At 39.8% G+C, this 22,624-nt stretch overlaps 2 protein-coding genes and 1 long non-coding RNA gene across 4 annotated transcripts; 2 read left to right on the plus strand and 1 right to left on the minus strand.

Annotated features, from left to right (window-relative positions):
* LOC102780467 (uncharacterized) lies at positions 1–1,085 on the plus strand. The gene is made up of 4 exons (XR_436669.3): positions 1–109; positions 200–287; positions 373–450; positions 909–1,085. It is a non-coding gene; the product is annotated as an uncharacterized LOC102780467 (long non-coding RNA).
* Positions 1,086–1,691: 606 nt separating this feature from the next.
* LOC102780655 (transmembrane protein 41A-B-like) lies at positions 1,692–8,721 on the plus strand. Its single transcript, XM_006783528.3, has 6 exons — positions 1,692–1,904; positions 1,998–2,193; positions 5,695–5,845; positions 5,969–6,130; positions 6,324–6,462; positions 6,554–8,721. Exons 2-6 carry the CDS (start codon positions 2,054–2,056, stop codon positions 6,787–6,789), a joined length of 828 nt encoding a protein of 275 aa, XP_006783591.2. The 5' UTR covers positions 1,692–1,904; positions 1,998–2,053; the 3' UTR covers positions 6,790–8,721.
* Positions 8,722–10,123: 1,402 nt separating this feature from the next.
* Positions 10,124–21,970, minus strand: gpr155b (G protein-coupled receptor 155b). Of its 2 annotated transcripts, none has more exons than XM_087850030.1 (20): positions 21,878–21,970; positions 21,231–21,439; positions 20,980–21,127; positions 20,763–20,892; positions 19,807–19,985; positions 19,478–19,630; positions 19,308–19,375; positions 18,796–18,967; positions 17,984–18,139; positions 17,698–17,781; positions 17,441–17,564; positions 17,234–17,318; positions 16,952–17,039; positions 16,465–16,690; positions 16,242–16,319; positions 15,824–15,978; positions 15,370–15,465; positions 15,204–15,268; positions 14,967–15,104; positions 10,124–14,369 (listed from the first exon to the last, which is right to left on the minus strand). In XM_087850030.1, exons 2-20 carry the CDS (start codon positions 21,386–21,388, stop codon positions 13,859–13,861), a joined length of 2,814 nt encoding a protein of 937 aa, XP_087706156.1. In that variant the 5' UTR covers positions 21,389–21,439; positions 21,878–21,970; the 3' UTR covers positions 10,124–13,858. The 2 variants fall into 2 exon arrangements, with proteins under 2 accessions (XP_087706156.1, XP_087706157.1); XM_087850031.1 differs by having other exon boundaries at positions 14,278–14,427.
* Positions 21,971–22,624: the final 654 nt, after the last annotated feature.

Below are 22,624 nucleotides of genomic sequence, written 5' to 3' on the forward strand. Positions count from 1 at the left end.
CACCTAGCTTAAGTCCTGCTGGACTGGTTTATAAGTCAGTCTGAGACACTGTAAACAGCAGTTATAACTTTAAAGACCCATTGAGAGTCTACTGCTCGTGAATAAAAAGGTAAGATGACCTATTATTAAAAATCTGTTTTTCTGCCCTTAATGTGGAATTGAAGCCAAAGGACTACACTAAACCTCATTTCTCTTGTAGAAAATGAAAGCTCATATTGTGCTCCTGATCCTTGTTCTTGTGGTCGGACTTACAGTGATGCCTGCTTATCCCGATGAGGACTCTAAAGGTAAGACCTGTGTGTATGACTTAGAGAATACTCAAACAGCCCTTACTAAACACTAAGTTTGTTTATGATGGTTTCAATCTTACAGTCATTCCAGATTACATAGCCCTACCCGAGCTAGAAAGAGATGAAACTTTGAAGCCATTTACACCAGAAAACGCAGGAGGTATGTTGACTAAGAATAGTTTTGTGTTTGCTCATATTTGTATTTGTGTGTGTGTGTGTGTGTGTGTACAATGTTTAGATATCTTTGCAGGGACCAAAAATTGGAATGCTACTATACTTGTGGGGACCAACAGCCCTTATGGGGACAAAATGGAGACATGAGGAGACAGGAGACATGTTTAAGGCTCAAAATGTGGCTCAGAAAATTAGTGTCAGGGTTACAGTTAGGCTATGGTTAGGTTTAGGCTAAGGGTTAGAGTTAGCCATTCACTTGTGATGGTTATGGAAAGTGGCTAGGGAAAGCATAAAGTCAAGTAGATGTCCTCGAACAGCTATGAAACCAGAAAGTTTTAGAGTTCAGGATAACAGACGAAACCTTTCTCAGAGTATATTGTGGTTGTACTTGGTGTGGAAGTAGTGTTTGTGACTTAAAGATCTTTTTGGTTTTTTTTATTGCAGGGAAACCTGATTGATCCATGACAGAAAAGAGAGGTTTTCAAAAGCTTCTTATAAATGTGGCTCCCACCCAAGGCATGCTGAATAAACAAACATGGCAATCATACAAATAATGCTAATGCAAATATTTTGTGTTATATTATATACAGAAAAATAATAAAGTTCAACTTGGATTTAAAAGGATAATCTGATATCTTTACTTCCTAATTTACAATGCTCTAATTTAGATTATTATAAGAATACATTTTCTTATATGGTAAATAATTAGTAAAATAAAAAGGTACGTTACTTTGTTTTTGATCTTTATCTCAGAGAACTCACATGTATGCTATGGAAAACAATGAAGAACTTTAACTATAATTAGGTTGACCAAACATTCCTGCAGTACTGCTACCTTTTATAATATGTAAAATGCATAGCACACAGAAGAATATAAATCCACTAAACAGAGACTTGCAAGAACAAAACTTTTGCATTGTAAAGATGAAAAAACGGTTTATATATATATATATATATATATATATATATATATATATATATATAATTTTTTGTGTGTGCTTTAAAATGTTGTCAGTGTGACTGCTTTAAGTGTCTTTAATGTATTTATATATGTATGAATAACAACTGTTATTATTATTACTGTTATAACCTAGCGTTTAAATCTGAATGATGCACAGTTAGGATCCTGCTCTATAAATACTACCATTGCACAATATCAGATCGTATCATCTTACTCTGAACTCATCGTGGACTTTAGCGCCCCCTGGTGGCTGGTCGCGTAAGTGCAACTGTAGATATACACCGACCTTTAACTCATCCTGATTATTACGACCTGTTGGGATGAATTTTTGGTGTTATTTTAAATAAGACGTGTTGGGGGAGAAACTGTGGGCACAAAGCTTCTTTTCCATCAGTCTAAAGAAAGTTCGCCCGGCTGCCATGTGATCCGTGTGCCGAACACCGGCCAGAATGTCAGCCGTCACCGTAGCCTGGTTCTCGGTAAGCGACACCCACTTTTTTCGCTGCCGTCCAACTGAACCGCAGCACGTCGACTTTATCTCATCGGCGGTTTTCCCCTTTGCTTAAATTCAGCCCGAGTTGTCAGCGGAGTTTTATCCGGTGATCACGGAGTTTCTGTAGGGAGCAACATGCGCTCCTTAACGGGACTGGCTGCCGTTGTCGGGGCGGCAAGTGTCTACCTCTACCTGCTGTCCACGCATCTTCCCCCGGGACCCAAGCAGCTCCAGCCTGGCTCCCAGGGGGAGCACGAGGAGGTCCAGGAGTACAGGTAAGGAAACTTTACAAACTTTACATGCAGAATTCAAGTTTGGGCAAAAATATTACTTTCAGTTATTAGAGCCACTTGGTGTTACTGATGGATATGTAGGTAAGTCAATTATCATAGCAGTATTACATTAACCTGTTCCTTATTATCAGTATTATTGGGTATCTTTGACAAAGCTGGTACTCATGGTACTCCATTCTTTAAAATCTATCTGCCTAAAATCTGAATTTGGACTGCATGCATTTTTCACCAAAGCACTGTGCTAATGCTCTTCATAAGCAGAAAATCTTGGTTGAGAGAAGGTTGTGGGTCGTGGCTTTAGTGCAGAGAAATCTTTTTCTTTCCTTTTTTTTTTACTTACACGCTTTTATCTGAGACATTTTTAGTCAGGAGGAAAGTGAAATAAAATAATTCCTGGATACATCTATTTTATGACACCCATAAAGTCTGTCTTAAAATTCCTTGGGGATTCCCTGGCCTCCCCCCATCTTGGAAACCAAAGCAGTAGTGACATATAACACAGTAGTGACCTTCCCATCGTTGAATTAGTTGGAACATGATGTGAACTCATCTAAAGATATGAAGGTCTAAAATTATATATGCCTTAAATGAAGTATATTTGTTTTTAAAGTATCACATCTACAATAAGTACCACATTAATAATTTATTATTATTATTGTTGCACTAAAATATTATCTGCTTGATATTCACATCATGTCTCCTCAAGTACATACTGGACCGATTAACTCACTTCTAAGTGTGTGTGTGTGTGTTTTGAAGTGATTTATTTTCTATATGTGTGTCTCTGCGTGTGTGTGTGTGTGTGTGTGTGTGTGTGTGTGAGAGAGAGAGAGTTATGAAACTGATATGTTGTAATGTGCCAGACGGTCAAGTGTGAGGTTGTCTAGAGATGATAGAATAACGCAGACCAATGCACTCTGAAGCCAAGAGTAGGATCCTTGAGTGTGTATGTGTGTGCGTTGGAGAGAGAAAGGGTGCACTCCCAGTAAAATGATATTACCCATATTTTGTTACTTATAAAGTAAAAGCATAGCGTGAGTAGATCTGGTGAGGTGACGTTTTCAATAAAAATTTCTATTTTTATTTACGGATGAGAAGTAGTGTTGTCTGATGAGAAGTAAAAAAGAGCAGCCAGGTGCTAACAAATAAACCTTAGACTCAAACGTTAGAACAGTCTTTTCCCCGCAGCACGCCGTATAATAAATACTCACAAAGAAAACGGCGGCCGTTACAACTTATGTCTAAAAATGTATCGTTTCATGCATCGGTTAAAACACTCGACTCCAGCTACATGACGCGCAGCAGGAAACACTTCCTGCAAGTCGAGCTGCCCGAGATTCACAGAATTTACAGAAAATGTTACATTTTTGTGATTTATATCGTTATCAGGACGATAGAATTCTTACATCGGGATTTTGGTCATATCGCACAGCCTCTGCAATGTTATATCTCCTCCACTACTCTACATACACAGAGAATGCTCCATGAAAACATTAGTGAGGATGTGCAGCTAAACAAACTATCAGCCCATCAACATCAGTACATAATTTTTTTTCCCACATTTTGTTTAGCTCCAGTATACAGCAGTGGATTTTGAAAGTCCAGGCGCACTTCCTTATTTGTGTTGTAAAGTATAATTTTAACTTCAGGGTCATCCACTGCAGGTACGATACATGGAAGATGGAGATGTGATCAGATGCTTGCACAGGAAGGTTATGCCATTCCTTACAAAATCTTAGTTGCTTTCTTCTGAGTCTGTAACTTTAATCTTAGAATTTCTGAGTGATTTTTTTATTTTATTACAAATGACTTTAATCTGAATAAACTGAGCATCAAAATGGGGTAGAAAGGTGGTTTAAGTGACTTTGACATGGTTGGCATGGTTGCTGGTGCCAGATGGGCTGATATAAGTGTTTCAAAAACTGCCAATCCACTGGGGTTTTTCCACCTGACCACCCTCACAAGAGATAATATCCAGTGATCAACAGCTCTCTGGATGAAAATGACCTGTTGCGGTCAGGCGAGAATGAACAGACTGCATTGAGCTGATAGGTAAGCAAGTAACTACTCATTACAACCAAGGTATGCAGAATAGCATCTCTGAATGAACAAAACATCAAGTACATGGGCTACAGCAGCAGAAGACCACACCGGGTGGCACTGCTCTCAGCTAAGAACAAGAAACCGAGGATAGACTTCACATAAGCTCACCAAAAGTGACTCGAAAAACGCTGAAAAAAATGTTAACTGGTCTGATAAATCTCAATTTCTGCTGTGGTCTGAATTTGGAGTGATCAACATGAAAGCGTGGATCCATCCTTCCTTATATCAGAGGTTCAGGCTGAATAATGAGAATAAGTGAGAACCTGTAACCAAATTTATCACTGAAAGAAACAAGAAATTAATTAATAGTTATATATCAGTTATATATCATATTCCAATGCTGGGGATTACAATCACCCTAATACAGTCCAGCTTCATATCAATATCAAGCTAAATCTCTGTTCCACGTTCAAAGGTTTAAACCGCTTAGTGGAAAGCTATATATGAATGTTGTGTGTGTGTGTGCAGAGACAGAATGTTTTGCATGAGGTTGTGTATAAGTAAAATTTAAAAGTGCCCATGATGACACTTGTAGCTGCTTGAATACAGTACATACACTCATGCAGTTTCATGTATCTGAACCCTTATGCATCATCAACTTGTGGACCAATGGCAGAACAGAATATTCGTCCACTGACCAGTGGGAACAAGGAACACTGAATGCCAGAGCAGCTGGCAGAGGAAGCCGGCATCTTGAGTTTCAACTGGGGGGATTTTATTGTGTGTGCATGTGAGCTTTGAGAAGTGTCTTCCTACCCTCTGCGCAAGTCTACAGGCAGCAACACTATTTCTGTCCTTCAATCAGATATATCCTGTTACCCTCTGATTCGCTTTGGTGCACACATGCGCACAGATAGACACACTTCTCTTACACTTTGTGTGTGTGTGGTTTTTTTTATCAAATTTAAAAAATACTATATATACACAACTCAAAAAAACCAATTGCATCATAGTCATGCTGAAATTTTTGCCTATGGGTGCTGTAGTTCAACCACTGAACCAATGCACTAGAAGTAAATGGGGTTTAATTTCAGGCTCTCATATAAAATCCAGATTACTTATATACTGCCATGTACGTGCTGTCTGTCACTGTATTTTTCCATTTATTTTTAATTACCACAAAGCAGAAAATAAGATGATGAAGGTGATTTAAAACGTATCAGATCATTTATTGTTCGCGGTACTCATGTAGCGAAGTAGCATCACATGTGAGCAGACAATGGTAAAAATCAATACCAATTTATTTTTTTAATCATTTTGAAAAATAAAGGTAGTCAAACAAAAAAAAAGCTCACAACTTGTTAGAATAGTGCATACTCTGTTTTTGCCTTTTATACTGTATTTCCATGCACACAGCATTCTTGTGTTTGTTCCATCTAGGCTAAAGTTCCCATCTGACCTGGACGAGCTACGGGAGCTCGCAGAGATGCTCAAGTTTTACAAAAGACAACATTACGCCTATGTTCTGTTGCTCTTCTGTAGCGCATACCTGTACAAACAGTCTTTTGCCATACCTGGCTCCTCCTTTCTGGTGAGACACACAATGATCAAACCAATGATCCGAACCGATCCTATGTCTTGTTGTTGATTTCCGATAAATATCTTATTCCTACGTGCAAATTTCTTTTAAACAGAGACTGCTTTTCTTCCTCAGAACATGTTAGCTGGCGCAATATTCGGGCCCTGGGAGGGTCTGGCATTGGCCTGCATGCTCGCCACCACAGGCTCCACGTTCTGCTTCCTGCTATCTGCAGCATTTGGAAAGCAGCATGTGGTGCACCTCTTCCCTGAGAAGGTGGCCCTGCTGCAGAGGAAGGTAGGCATGTTTTAAATCCCCTTCTCTCCTATTCTCTCACTTTATACTACGCAGCACATCATTTATTCAGTGAAGGACAAACCAATTACAGTTTCCTCTTTATGTCTTTTTTATCATTTGCTGTCTAGGTTTTAATTTTCTCACATTTCCTTTTATCTTCTTCTCTCCTCACCCATTTTCCTCCCTCCGTCAGGTGGAGGAAAACCGCAGCAGTTTGTTCTTTTTCCTCCTTTTCCTTCGTTTCTTCCCTATGACTCCTAACTGGTTCCTTAACATCACCTGTCCTGTTCTCAACATCCCTATGCATATTTTCTTTTTCTCCGTGTTCATAGGTGAGACCATAGTTTCAAACATGAAACATGCAGACTAAAAAAACCTACAAAACAAGTACTGATCAGTCAGCCACCGCTCTCTCGCTTTCAGGTTTGATCCCCTACAACTTCATATGTGTTCGCACCGGAGCCATCCTCTCAGAGATCTCCTCACTGGATGACATATTCTCCTGGGGGACGCTGGCTCAGCTCCTCGCCATCGCCCTCGTGGCCCTCTTACCCGGAGCACTGATTAAACACTACAGCAAAGGTCGCCTCACAGTGGATGGCATGGATAGCAACGGAATCAGTCAGACTGATATGAAACAGGAACGGAAGAGACGATGACGGAGTGTGAGGTAAAAGAAGACCTAAATGTAACTTAATGTGAGAAGAAGTGAGGTGAGGAAAAACTGACCGCTGGCTGGCATGTGACCTTTTGGTGACTCCAGATTTCTGTAAGGTCACGCCAGAGAGTTATCATACCTACAGTACGATCTGTTCTGAACTTGGCTTCTGATCATGTTACACCAAGTTTTAATACTGAAGGTTCCCTAAAGGTTTGGGGTAAGTTTTCTGAGATGGGGCTGGAAATGTCTTGGGCTCCTTTGTTACAGCAATACGGAGGCAATTAAATGCCCTAAAACAATAAACGTATTATTTAAATACATCCGCTGTAATGATCGGCACCTATTGTCTTAATTTAACAGGACAGGACTGGCATTTTTATGAGGCTAAGCAGTCCAAAATCTAGAAATGTTCAGATTATTAATCAGATATTATGAAGAAAAGCAGCACATTAGAGCATGTGAGAAGGTAAAACAATCATATCTGTTTACAAAATATTTTACCTTAAAAATAGTTGCAGGTTTTTATTTTTTCAACAGTGCCTTGTTTCATGTCATTTTCTTTAACCCTGCGTAATGACCCTGAGAAACTTTTTGAACTTCCCCATCTACAGATCCAATCGAAATCCTAAAACAAACTAAACATAATTGAAACGGAACGTGCAGTCTCAGTATGGATATGGCTTTTATGATGATTATGAGTATGTTTGTCATACTGTGAGTTTCATTTCTGGGCAAACTGAAGGGTGTCTGATATACAACATTTTGGTGCTCTTTCAAAAATATAATCAAATTTAGTGCCTTAAAATTACTTTTTTTTACATTTTTTCCCCAAGTTTCCATTGGCTGCTATTCAGTGTGTGTCTCTCTGATCTGGATCTGTCATGGTGGAAAATACACACAAAATATGTAAGGTAGATTTAGACTGAAAGTCCTACGTAACTATTTTTGTAATAACTTTAACACATTACATGGACACTGGACTGGATCTCTTTACAGATATTAGTTTAACAATGTTCTTTATTTTATTCATAAAGAAGAGAGCAGCTAGACTAACATTTCTCTTACATATGTTTATTTAGTAACTAATTTGGTAGTCGTTGCTGTTAAAGAAGCTTCATGGAGAAAATATTTAAAATGTTTTGTACCTGCATTTCCTGAAGCATTTACACATGTGTCTTAATGGAGCTGTTTTTCACTGACGTGAGAGGTGTGAGGTTTCATGGTGGTTTCAACAAAGATAATTTAGAGCAACATGCTCTAAATGTTGCAGAAATGTGGAGCTTTTTTTGGACTCATTTACAGTAATGAACTAGCTTGTTTTTTTGTTGTTGTTTTTTAAGAAAGACATTGTAAGCACTTGTAGAAAAACACTTAAATCACTCAATTCATTCAGTGAAGAGTTAAAATCAGCTTTCCAGCCTTTTATTGTGTCATTTTTAATGAGAGAATCGTATAATGTGCTCCTATTAACACGTGTGGTGTTGCACTTTACATTTGACAGGAATTGTTCTTTATTTATTGAGTCAATGTTTGAGAGAAGAAAGTCTTTAGAAAGGAGTCTTAAAATCTAGCTTTTTATTTATATCATGAAAGAAAACACACAAAGACAAATGTTAGGTGCAACAAATAACCTTAACTGAGAAAATGACAAACCTTACAAATCTGAATTATCTTGTGTGTATTTTAGAGGCATTTCATGATCAACCTCATTTCAGGATAATTGTTTGAGTAAATGTATACGTACTGTTTTTTGATATTCAACAATGTACTACAGTTTAGGATTTAGAGTATCGCATTTTATAATGTAGCCTCCCAGTGTGTGAACTTTTCCTGCTTTCCCTGATTTGTGAATGTGAAAAACACCCAAAGTGCCTAACTTATTTTTATCTGTAATTTTGTCAAAGCTACATGATATAAATAAATAAATTCAAGTTTGTTTGTTTTTTATCAGCAACGTGAAATTACTGGGGCTGGGGGAGTTGGTAAGTATGCTGCCTTTATTTTTAAAGGGCTTTTTGTGTGGGTGGAAGAGGATTTTTATTTTCCTCTTGTTTGATCAAAAAGCTTTTCTTCCCTCCTCCATCATGACAGCAGAAATGATGGATTTAGCTTACAAATCTGAAAAGTGAAGCCAATGTTTTTGACTTAAACCTTCTATTTAATGCCCATCATGGGGCAAAAAAGATTTTCAGTACTGTAGGAGCCTATGGGAAGTGGCCTAGTGATGAAATTACAGGCTCATCTACACGCTTCAAAATGGGACATCATGGTGGAGTTATCCATCATTTTATATTTTATGGTTGTATGTAATGTAATAAAAATCTAAAATGTTTTTAAATTGGTCGTTTTACTTGTGAATTTCCAATTAAAATCAATAATCGAGTTTAGTGATGAAGTAAAAACGAGTTTGGATGCAAATATTTTTTATTTATGCCTTCTGTTACAGTCACTGACCCCGACTAACTTAAAGCAACACAATAAAAACATCCACTGTTACACTGAACCTGCTGACCGACATTAAAATGTCTTACTTTAGCTCAGTGCTTTGCAACACGCGCATACACACTCAGACATTTTTGTTCATGCAAACACAAAGACACACACACACACACACACACACACACACACACCTTCATGTTAACTGAGGCAGGCACTCTTTAAAAAAAGGTGAATCACATTTCATAAACACAAGGACCTGATGTTGATTGCATGAACCAGTATGGTGTTTGTTGGCAGAGGATCAAAAGATGGAAATATATGCATGGGGACCAAATACATTAGTAGGTCAACAAAAAAAAAAAAAATCACAGCAAACATTAGTTTGACATTAACATGATCTGTGTCCCTGACATTTTTTTTTTTTTTTAAACATGCATATATTACCATCCACCTTCTATAACTTTGCCAACACACTGTAAACTTCATAGTAGCAATAGTGTAAAACAGCAACAACGTAACAGGCATTTACGAAAGTGCAACCACACAGTTTTGTAACTCTGCCCACTTAAAAAGTAATAATAATAAAATTGCATCCAACAACCATTTAATTTTTTTTTTTTGTTTAATTCGGCTCAAGCCTGCTTTAATGTCACCTGAGGATGACACTCCTTGAACATCCCAGTTTGACCACTTTCAATTGCACATTTGTGATTTCCAAACACAAAGGAAACACACTGGGTCTGGAGCACAACTGAGATTGTATTCACTATTCACAGAGAAGTCAAGTCTAGGGTAGCGCAAGGTCTACGGTGACCGTCAGGGCCGCAATTTCCGGGGGGGGGGGGGGGGGGGGGGTTAGGGGGGTATGACCCCCCCAATAATTAGACCCAACCAATATAAACCCCCCCCCCAATACAATTATGAATTATCTTGCATAAATAGGCTGTTGATTTTCTTCACTCGTTTCAGTTATTACCAGCAAAATAGTTGCATGTTTAATCATCCGGGAATTTACCCAGATTTATTATCGTTATCTTTTTAGACAGAGATCTTAGGCCCCACCCCCCCAGTGTTCAGCACAAAAATTACGCTGATGGTGACCGTAGACGGTTACGTCTTTTTATTGGCCAGAGTCTATGGTGGACACGCAGTGGGACAGCGAAACAGCCGGTGTTCCAGATCAACTGGCGTTGGTCGAACAGATGTGTGGTAGACGCTACCGACAGACCAGCAAATAAACACCAAATATTACATCTGTGACATTTTTTAGGTTACCTCAAACACACTCTGTCAGTCTTGTTGCTGTTAAACAACAAAATGTTTAAAAATGTCGCTAGTTTACCTGGTGATATTCTCATGCACGAGACGATCACGAAACGGCAAACAATTAACACCACGCTGATGCTGTTCACAGGACAGCAAGAGTAAACGATCTGGAGAATCTTGTTATCGCGCCCCTCGTACGTGTTATTACTCCGATTTCAGAAGTCCCCTTCTTTCACTCTAGACTTTTGACCAATCACAGACTTTTGATTGGTCAAAAATATGCAATGAAGGACATTTCTGTTTTTCATTCAGTCTGTTGTCTTTTTTTCTTTATCAGTTGATGTTTCCAGCTACTTTATCCCACCTGATGCCTGGACTGCTGTCTGTGGTCTTCAGCATGATCCCAACGTGTTACTAGACTCTGGTTTACAATGACACGACAGTAAACATTAGCAGTGTATATTACATGTGATGTAATCATGCAATATCACCGGCAGATCTGAGGGGCAGTCATGCAGATCCTTACATTTATACTTGGTAGCCGCACCCCTAATGGTCATTTACAGCATCCAATACAACTTTCCTAATTTACCATATATGGATACACATAGCTGGTGTGTGTGTGTTTGTGTGTGTGACACAAATGCTCAGGCCCCTATAAAACAGGATGTGTGGAGGTAAATGGACTGATTCTTATATAGCGCTTTTCTACTCTCCCGGAGTACTCAAAGCGCTCTATACAACATGCCACATTTACCCAGTCACACCCATTCTCACAAGCACTACCTCTATACTGAGTGCTTTCTAACTACACTCACACACATTCATACTCCGATGGATGCATCGGAGAGCAACTTGGGGTTAGTATCTTGCCCAAGGATACTTGGCATGCAGACTGGAGGAGCCTGGGATCGAACCTCCAACCTTCCGATCAGTAGGTGACCTGCTCTACCTCCTGAGCTACAGCCACCCAAGGGTATGCCATACCCTCTCTGCACCTCGGGGAGAAGGGTAACAAACTTCTTCTCTCTTCCCTGTTTCTGTTCCGTAGACTCCTAGCATCTCCCAACTGTGGTTTCCTATTTCCTTTTATGACAGGCAGACCCCCACTGTTACATTACAGTTACAAATTACACACACACACTCAGGCTTATAGCTAAACCAGCCTAAAACACGCACACACATTCACAAATCCTTTCTTATTCCTCTGATTTACAGCTGGACCCTATCATCTAAACAAACTTCATCACATTTTATTCTAATCGTTTTCTTGTGCTCACACCACCCGGCCTGCTGACGATATGCAGGGGCATCTGGATTTATAACACAAATTTCTAGTGTCGCCACTGAAAAGACTAGAAATGGGGGTAATACATTAGATGTTGGCTAGTCCAGCGGTCCCCAACCCTCGGGCCTCGGACCGGTACCGGTCTGTGAGTCGTTTGATACCGGGCCGCAAGAGTTGAGGTTCAGGTGTGAAATGTATAGTTTTCAGGGTTTTTATTGGTTTTCAGCGTTATTTTGTTATCGTTTTTATCGTTTACTCGGTTTTCCTGGGTCTTTTCACGTGTGTTATGAATAAATTTTCTTTTTTTCGGTACCGGTACTAGTTTAATTTTGTTGTATTTATCCGCGACACCTTAAAGGCCGGTCCATGAAAGTATTGTCGGGCATAAACCGGTCCGTGGCGCAAAAAAGGTTGGGGACCGCTGGGCTAGTCTACAGTGGGATTCAACGCTCCTATTGGACCAGAGTGTAGAGTGTCTACGTTCACCGTAGACTCCGGGCCAATGAAAAGACATAACCGTCTACAGTGACCGCAGACTTTGCTACCGTAGACTCGACACATTTTGAACAGGATTTGTTTGTTTGTTTGTTTGTTTTTTAAATGGACAGAGTAGTGGAACTTTCTTACAGATGTAAACAGTTTAGCAGTGGTTTGTAAAGAAAGATAAGCCATTTGAAACAAAAACAGGACTGTATCTGTGACAACGTGAGCCCTCTGGCTTTACCTGTCTTTCATTCAAATGGACAGATTTGTCATTCCAATAACTACTGTACGTGCTTTTGTCTTCTGTTGTGTAGGTTGGGCTCAAAGGCAAAGAACATGAGAGGAATTTTGGCTGAATTCTCAAATTAAGCCCGTATGAGGTGGTGCTCCACCATGGATGAGTGAATTCAAAATCAGTCCTGAACAAATATTTAACACTAAACAGCTGCAACACAATTACAGTTGCAAAGAAAACAAACTTCCTCTGCAGCATCACCAAGAGACAGCTATCCAGTGAGTTGCATAATTTAAAAAAAAAAAGTGAAGAATGTATTTATTCAGTTAGTGCAAACAGCTCATTGCTGAGGAGAAGTCCATACTGCTGAGTCATGCAAGTAGTCAGCATAGACCGGAGCTTTTAAAAAAGACACAGCGTGCAAAATGATAACTGAACTAACAGGCAGATTCTGGACGCTTTAATATCCCCTGAAAGAAAATATGACATTGCTCTTTGATAGAAATGTCACAGGCTGTCACTGAGTAGTTTACTGACGGCTTTTCTGGTCTTCTCACCACGTGCATGCTTATCTTAAACATTATTTATTTAAGCATGGTCATTTAAGTTAATTTCTTTGAAAAATATACCCAGAAAGCAATCAAGGAAATAAAACTTTTACCTGCTACAATTGGGACTGATTCTATACTGTTTACATCTCAGAGTGATCCCAGTGAGAAAACTGAGAGCAAAATAATCGATGGAAATAAAATAGAAGAATATAATAGCCATAATAAAATTCCAAAGGGCTCTTTCCACAACAAAAGGAGTCAAGTAACAGTCGGAAGTGATTGTTTCCCCTTTTTAACCCCAACCATCAATTTCCTTGTTTAAGCTTCTTCTAATACAGGGGTGGAGAACTCCAGACCTCAAGGGCTTTTAGATCTCACCCTGGGTCAGCACACCTGAATCAAATTATTAGTTCCTTACCAGGCCTCTGGAGAACTTCAAGACATGTTGAGGAGGTAATTTAGCCATTTGAGTCAGCTGTGTTGGATCAAGGACACATCTGAAACCTGCAGGACACCGGCCCTTGAGGTCTGGAGTTCCCCACCCCTGTTCTAAAGCAACTGCAAGCGCAACCTCTCTCCCGATTAGCTAACAAGTTGATATTCAACTGGGAACCACCCTGAATATACAAGGATAAATAACCCAATTCTGGTGGGCAAATGAGTGTCTCATATGATCCAGATTCAACCTTAAGTGGCTTTTGAAGAAGCTGCACCATAAGGCACTTCTGCTTTGGCACTCAGCTATGGTGGCCGTCGCTTGGTATGCCGAAAGCTTTGTTCGTCACTTTCATCATCTTGTTCCCTCCTACTCTTCCTCCCATCTTGGCTGCGTGAAATGATAATGAAAGTTGGGTTCATCGTTGAAGCTGTGCTGACCTGTCAACACTCCTCCCCGCTGAAGACGGGCGCCATACAGCTGTGCCTCGGCTCGCCCAGCGCTGAGGCCTCGTTCCACCAGCCAATCTACTAAGTCACTGCCTCGGAACACATTTTCAAGATGGGACTGGGGATACTGATGAAACTGGGGAGGGCTTGAAGCATTACCATGCTGAGAATTGGTGGGTTCATGGTCAAGGGAGGTTCCTGGTGCATCAGGGTTGGAAATATGAGCTTGCAATTCATTCTCGGGCTCTAGGTTGGGTTGACTCGGAAGCAAACACTGGCTGCTGGATTTATCGGGATTGTGGTTTCGGTTAAGAATCTGTGAGTGATCGTTTAGCTGACCCTGATCACTAGAATTTGTGTTTAGGTAAAGGGGTTCATGGGCTGAGGAATGTCTCAGAACTTCATTTTCATCCTCCAGTCCTCCTCCAAACCTGTTAGTATCAGAGGAAGGATTCACCTGTCGAAGTGTTCACACTCTCCCCTGAGCCACTATGATGATGATGATGATGGTGATGAAAAGAAGAGGGAATGGGCAGGCAAAAGAAAGGAAGGGTAAATGAAAGGAATAAAAGAGAAAGCAAAGGAAGGATTATAAGGCATAGAGAAGGTATAGAGATAATATAAATGATTTTGTGTTAGAACGATAGCACCCAGTTTTAGTTTTGTAGTAGGGTGGCTAAATTTGATCTTCAGTATTTTAAAACAGGCACGGCAGAGTATAAAATTAAAATGGTTAGACTTGAGAAAAACTGGAAAATCAGAAGTAATTATTTAGACATGCTCAGAATTGAACAAGAACACAATAAAAAAAAGAGAGAGAGTGAATTCAAACTCAAAAACGGAGATCTCTAATAATTTTTTTTCTGTGTTTGCTTCAAAAATATTTTGCTTAGAGGGAATAAATTCTATAAGCAGATGATGTGAGGGGTGATTTAAAAACAAATCATATACACAAACTGTGCTATGTAACACACACAAATGTCCTTAAAGAAAACCCCACACAAATACATGTAAACAAGTACTCATACCTGCGTGTGTGTACTATGTCTTGTACACACTGGTCTTTGTGGTAGCGGACAAACTGAGTACAGGTGAGCCTGACCTCCTCTGGTACACCTGAGGGACTCAAATCATCAATGTCCCTGCCCTGCCACAGGCTAAGCAATCTAAAGAAAAGGCAGACAAAAAAAAAAAACTTGTTCTAGTATTGTTTTATTTATTTGATCACAAATTAATTTAGAAACCACAATGAAGACTCAGATCACCTCTTCTTAAAAGGCAAGATGATTAGGTGTCTGTCCAGACCAAAAATCCCAAAGGACAAAAAGCCCTGGGGGGAAAAAAGAAAACAAAATGTAGTAGATACAACTGAACATAGTATTTTTTTACTCGCAACACTTCATATATACAATAAGCTGATGTATGAGATACCTGTCCATAGTTTGCCACAGCACAGAAGAACTGTAGTTCAAGGTAGAGCCTTCCTGGATCTTTGTTGAACAACCACCACAGACAGCTGGACAGGTTCTTCATTTAGGCAGAAACATTCACCAATCAGGCACCAGAACATTGTTATGGCATGCATTGCAACTTTCCATTTTTACAAACAGGTAATCCAACGTAGCATAAGGTTACTAATTATTAACAGCTTTTATATTAATCCAGATGTTTATATCATAAACAAGATAGATAAGTAGATAAAGACAACACTACAAAGGATTTATTATATTTAAAGGTCTCATTCATCTAACTGATAACACTGTTGAAAGCAATTTTCATACACTTCTAATGTCCATATAAATGGTGATTTCAATATGGATGACTACAGCATCAGTCCATTCACACATTTTCTCACACATAATCATAAAGAGTGTTTCATCCTTACTGCTAGCAGGCTGACAATGAGCAGCAGACAGAGCAGAACATGTCTCACAGTCTGTTTATCGTCTGTGGTTTGAAGCCCGGGTGGTGGAAGATTCAGCGGCTGCTCAGAGGAGGAAGTACTTTGCTGATGTCCATCACACAGCGCCCCAATGTGGCCTAGAGAGGAAGTAAAGATGACAAAGCCAACTTTATGGTTGTAAACCAAACCCTAATCTTTATTGGATTATACAGGCTACTGTTGGCTACACACTTGGTTTAGTTATAAAAATGCATAATAATCAACCACAGAAGACAAACATTTAAATTTGTGTCATTTACTTATTGTTAGAATTAAAATAACAGAATTCACAATAAAACTAATGGAACGTCACAATTTACTCTGAATGGCTAAATGGTGAGGTGAAATGTATGTTTATTACCTGTGCTGTTCGTGTGGTCCCTCTGTGTACTGGCTATCATATCAGGTATAGGCTGGAGAGGAGAGAAACCGTGGAGGTCTGCACAGCAACAGAACAGAATGAATGAACATATTTACTGCACATCATCTGGTTACAGACTCGATGACAACAGATAAGAGAGATTCAGACTCAGATTATGTTTAAGTTAGAATAAACTAAAGACAAAGTGAAAGAATGGAGTTACCCGAGTTGATACCACAGGCAGGTGAATTTGACATCTGTGTCTGCTCTTGCTGTTGGTGTGAATCCTCCAGGCCACCAGGGACCCTCACCTCATCATTGATACCTGTTACAGTAGCTCTGCTCAGGGCTTGGTAGCCGCTCTGCTCCCAGTCTCCCTGGCTGAGACCCATCAAAGATATTGCACCGAGAACCAGGCTGACCGCAAGAATTACTGCAGTGCTGATTATCTGGAGGAGAATTGATGAGATTATGAATTAAACTTCCCAAACAAAACTTGTTCTAGTATTCCTGAAGTGTACTTTTTATAAATATTACTTTAATTTGGTAAAAGAATTTCAGTGCGTTTTCTCCACATACAGCATTAAACCTGAACTTAAAATAAAAAGTCTTGAGCTGAAAAAAAAAGGAAAAAGACTGGACAAAAATAAACAGTTCAGAACGACTCTTTAGAAAGTGTAATGTAGAGTTACAGCAGGTATTGTTCCAACCTGGGCTCTGCCATAGAAGAAGGCAGAGTCTATCGTATCAGTCCTTTCTCCTGATATGAGTAGACCACCAACCATTAGGAAAGGAACCCTGTGCGTGGAGAAAGGTTGAATAATTTGGTTATTACTTAGACTTTAGATCATATTCTCTGATATGATCTTCTTTTCTTGTCTCCACAAAGAAAAAGAAAGTCACATTTCAATCAGTAAAAGTTTTAAAATGTTTCATTCTCTTATTCTATTGTCAATTAAAATATCCTTATTCATTTCTCTGTGGTGGCCTACCCCCAACCCAAAATCATGAAGACTCCTGGTCGGAGTCTCAGCAGATCATCTCTGTTAGTCAGAGCCAGACAGAGAGGGATTAAACCTGAAAAAGAGAAAAAACATTCAAATACAATCATCAACATCTACCAGCTAAACACAAATCATTTGACTTTTGGGGTATTTCATTCATAAAACAAGTGTAACCTCTTACAGGTATTCACTTACCTGTCCAAATGTATGTACTGTAAAGAGACCCATAGAGCAAAGTGAAGGTGAGAATTTTGCCGAGCAGGTTGTCCTCTTGTTTCACCAAGAAGTTCCACAGGATCATACTGACACACACTAGGAACTATAGAGAAAAGTACAGCGTTTAAGGTACAACATGTACCTATACAAGGTTCTCAATTAGCATTTCATGAATGAATCAACTGAATTAAACACTGAAATCTCATTTTAAAAAATGTTTTCAAAATAAGACTGACCTGGGCCAGGAACAGATTTAGCGCAAATAGGTGAGGGAGTTTGTTAAATTTCCTGCTGAGCAGCATCACAGCTATGGTCCACACCTGAATGAAGATAATCATACTCGATCATTTGATATGTCTATATTTGGAAAATCAATCATGACACCAGCTATCATCCACAACTTCCTGTGCTTAAGCTCTAGGTGTTGTTAAAGCATTTCTGTGCTTCTTCTTTATCATTTTAAAATTCTTCCCTGTCCCACTGATCCAACCAGAGCACTGGGGTGAATTCAAAGGCACTTACCAGAGCTATAAGGCTGACAATGCTGATGTTGAAGCTTACATTTTCAAGCTCTGTAACCAAGGGGGTTGGGTCCATTAAAGGGATTGTTAATAGCCAGGCGGACACATACATGATTGGTGCCGACAAGAATGTACTGATTACCATCCCTGACGTTACCTAAAAAAACCCAAACAAACAGGATTTGGGGGTGAGAGAATGTAAAAACCAAGTTTAAAATACCTGGCTAAGTGTCGACCATGTGGGTTTCCATGCCATCATTACCGGATGATCTGATATCCTCGTGTTGGTGTTGTTCCCAGATCATCATGAAAATGTTGTTCCAGGTTCAACATCGCAAGTGACCAATCACATTATTGTGACTTTATTCTTTTGCGCACCAACCCATTCGTGCATTTATGAAATTCTAATGTTGCAAGGACAATATCAATTCTGCTTAGCGTTAATTAAAGGGTTAGGGTTAGGGTTAGGGTCAGGGTTAGGGTCCGTTGATCGGCGGACAAAGGCGGTTTCTCGCAGCTTAAGTACAGTTTTTTGTTTTACGCCGGTTTTTCCCGAATTCGCAAAAGTATGACATCACAACATTCTGATTGGTCACTTGCAATGTTGATCCTGGAACAACCTTTAGTATGATGATCTGGGAACAACAGCAACACGAGGATATCAGATCGTGCATCATTACCAGTAGCATGAAAGATGGAACATTTTAGTCACAAGGGAGTCCTCTTCTCTTTGTGTTTCAACAACAACAACAAAAAGTAATATTCCTTTCATACAGCTTTTTAAAGTATGATTGTTACATTAAGAGAACATACCACTTCTAACTCCATGTTATAGTGTCCAGCATAGATGGCCACACTGGGGGCTGTTGGGAAAACTCCATATAAGAAAGCAAAGTTGGACAAACTTGTGTGATTGGCACTCGTGCTGTTCACTCCAGTGTCCAGAATATCCACCATGTCTTTACAGACCAGCGGCATTATCAAGCTGAAAGGATGACATTGAGAGAGACAGACAGAAATGTACTCATGGAGCTGTGTAATCAACCAAAAACCAAACTGACTATTAAAAACACTTCTGTACTTCATATTTTGTTCATTTTCTTTAAGAGTTCTTAGTGAAGCTTAAAGGCTTGTTGCCATTTTAGAAAGATGTATTTCCGTATTTTTGAAGACAAAGTGTATCTTGCATTACATATTATATACAAAATAATGGCAACTAACACAAAAATATGTGCCATGCAAAATATGGTCAAATACAAAAACCCACTAGCTCAGGCCACCTTAAACCAATTACGCTCACACTATTCCTTTCAGGTGTCACTTACAGTTTGGCTGTGATGAGCAATATCAAGGCAACTCCAGTGTCTCTGGTTAGTTTTCTAAGCTGACCAACCTGCCAAATAAGACGGCAGCTGATGATATCCTTCATGGTAAGTAAAACAGGTTATCCTTAGGAGAAGAAAAAAAGATAGACAAACACAAGAGTGCAACTCACCATAGTGAGGCCAAGGTAAAACAACGCTGCCCCTCCAAAAGAGTTGGCGAGACCGTCTATAAACTCTGACAACACAGCAGGGATCTGCTGTCCCAGCGCAAAGTGAGAGATGATTCCCACTATCACCATGAACACTATTGGGTTCTTCAACACCTAGAGTGAAACAAATAATAGAAATTTAAACTCCAAGACCTAAAATTGGTGCAAAAGGTCAAAGTGGGAAACAGTTACAAATGTACAAATTGGGTCATTAAAGTTTGCAAATAAAGTAAACCTTAGGATATACAGGTGTATTAATACACTTGTCTAAACACCTGCATGCTTAGTACCTGTAAGACAACAACTCCCAGGATGCCAAGACTACTGCGCTGTGGATGGCTGGCCTGTCTCCACCTCTGCACCTCACAAAGAGCAAAGCCGATGGGATTGAGGAGCATGAGGGATACAGGAGCAACCAGGTATATGTACTGGAGGTATTCTGGATATGTACTTCGATATAAAGCATCAACTAGAAAAGTGAAGACAGAGAGGCAATGAAATATATACACACTCTCTATGTCTTAATTAGATAAGATTAAGATAGACTTTATTGCCATTTGCACAAAGCAGTACAGCTGCTGGTGGATTTATCGGTCCATTTCGATCCATTTTGACAGCTTTTTGGCCGTCTGTATGTTAAGAAGAGGAATTATTCTCCTGTCTATCGCAAGTTTATATTGTTTGCCAGTCCCCTGTACCATGACTCTTCCTCTTCTATAATGCAGCTGAGGATGGCTGTGCCATAACCATATCTACATACTTTATGGTGATCTTGTTATTCTGAGTAGAGGCACAGTCAAAGGTGTACAATCATAGTTGTTGAAGTGGCATCCTTGGGAGGCTCCTGTGTTGACTGAAAGCTTGGCAGAGCTGTTTTCTACCGTCACCAACGGTGATCTGTGAGCAAGGAAGTCTAGGATGGAGATGCCCTGAGACCCTATATATGTGCTACCTGAAGTTTGATATCGACTTTGAAAGGTCATTATGGTTTTCCAGTAGGGTAGTGTCCTGGATCCCTGACCAGTGTGTATTGCGTTGTTTATGGGTAGTTAAAACTTTGATTCCCTGCCACATATCTCAGCAGCAGCACTTAAGTTATTGGGAATATGCTTCCTTGGCAGCCTTGATAGCACTTTGTAGCTCATATCGAACCTGTTTACACTCTGTGTTATTCCCTGACACGAGAGGACTTTCTCCACTGCTAACCCTGAATGAAGAGCAAACAGTAATGTTTTGTTGCACTTACCTATAGGATATCCAAGGGCGAAGTCATTACTCTGAGTAGCAAAGATGGCATACAGACCAGCCTTGCTGTATCTGTTGTCTGGACTGGCCACCATCAGTGTCAGCACACATACCAGCACAAAGACTGTCACCTACACAGGACAGAAGTGTGATGATCAGGTTTTTGTTTTCTATAAATCTTCAGCATAATGCAAACTTACAAGTGGTTAGACACAAACCTTAGCAACCAAGACACTCCACAGAAATGCCCATATGACATTTCTGAAGTCCAACAGCACCATGTTTTTAAAAAGCAGCGCTGGAAGAGCAAACTTGGATACGAAGTTCCCCAAACCTTTAGCCTGGCTCTCTGTGATGATGTCACCCCTGGGGGGGAATAAATACACATTTACACTAGGCACTTACTACATTTCCCAGCCAATATTCTGGAAAACTTGGCAAAAACATGGTCTAATTCTCAATCACCTACCTGCCTGCTATATAGCCACACAGTATGATGCCAAAGCACTCCAGGAGAGCTGGGAAGAGCTTGTCTATGGACATGTGAGGTCCTGCAGCAGGCCCTGTCAGAGTGCTATGGGAGATGTTCTTCCCATGGATTAGCACATAGCTGTTGGTTGTCTCCATTGTGATGTGGGACAAGGTGATCAGGGAGGTCAGGTGAGGAATATCAGCACACTAAGGGAGGACGCCGAGAGGAAACTATCAGAGGTTGGAGCGATTCAAAAACAGGCAATATAGAAATATAACAGCGGGTAAACTAAAACTAAGAGCAAATTGCAACGTCACGTCTATAGAATTTAAAAAGGGCTTTAGACAAATATGTAAATGAAAGGTTAGCGACTGGTTGAGTCTCAGGGTTACCAGCATCTCTATTTACGCATCCGCGTTACTATAAGCGATGTTAGCACGGTGCCTTTTTTAAAATGCAATATCCGGAAGTCTACCAACGCTGATACAAAATATGCTATTTTCCAAACAAGCACCGTTTCTACTGCCTACCGCAGGTTAGCGCTAGCATAATTAAATGCTAAAAACGAATACGAGGGCGCGGTAACTTTACATCTAACTGAGTGTGCTGTTTAAAATACTTTGTTTCACAGCGACACCTCCTACCTCTCTATTTTAGACGAACATCGTTGTGCAGAAAAGCTCGCTGTGCAATTCCGTGATATTGTCATTTGGATACAATCTGACAGCTGCTGAGATGTGGCAACGCCCTGAAAAATGACTGACAGATGATTCAGCCAATGAGCGCCGAGGTATGTTGGCACACAACTGTGATTGGGTTTTCAAAAAAGTTTGGCGTGTCGCAGCGTCATGTGCGCTAGATTTATTGAATTTAGGGAAAGTGTGCAAAAATTGCAGGTATTTTTGTCGTTTATCAGCTCTAAATGTTTGTTGCACGTTTTCTGTGAAAAAAGAAATAGTGCCTCAAATAATGATTGTAAGCTCCAGAGGTGATGATTTTATAAACATACCTTTACGGTTTAAGCAACTACTGCATAAATCCTTCACTTGATGATACTGAGCAAATGTGAGGAGGTATGACTGAGCCTGCGCAAGGAAAACTGTTGGATTTCAAGTCCATCAATAAGACTTGAACTGGTATGTAGTCACAGAAGTGATATACTTATTAAAGTAACGTGAAGAAGACTGTATGTAACTGAAATGATGGGAAACCATAAATCAGTTCAGAGGAAGGAGGGGTAAAAATAAGGGGAAGACGATGGGGAGATGAAAATCCATCCAGTTTACATCAGGGGTGTGGATTCAATATCACTAAGGGAAATGACAGTCATGTTAAGGGGCAGACACAGTTTATTGACATAATTTCATCTAACTAAAAATAATTACATAATG

This window comes from Neolamprologus brichardi, chromosome 13 (assembly GCF_056152115.1).
Source record: "Neolamprologus brichardi isolate AB-2024 chromosome 13, ASM5615211v1, whole genome shotgun sequence".
Taxonomy (NCBI): Eukaryota; Metazoa; Chordata; class Actinopteri; order Cichliformes; family Cichlidae; genus Neolamprologus; species Neolamprologus brichardi.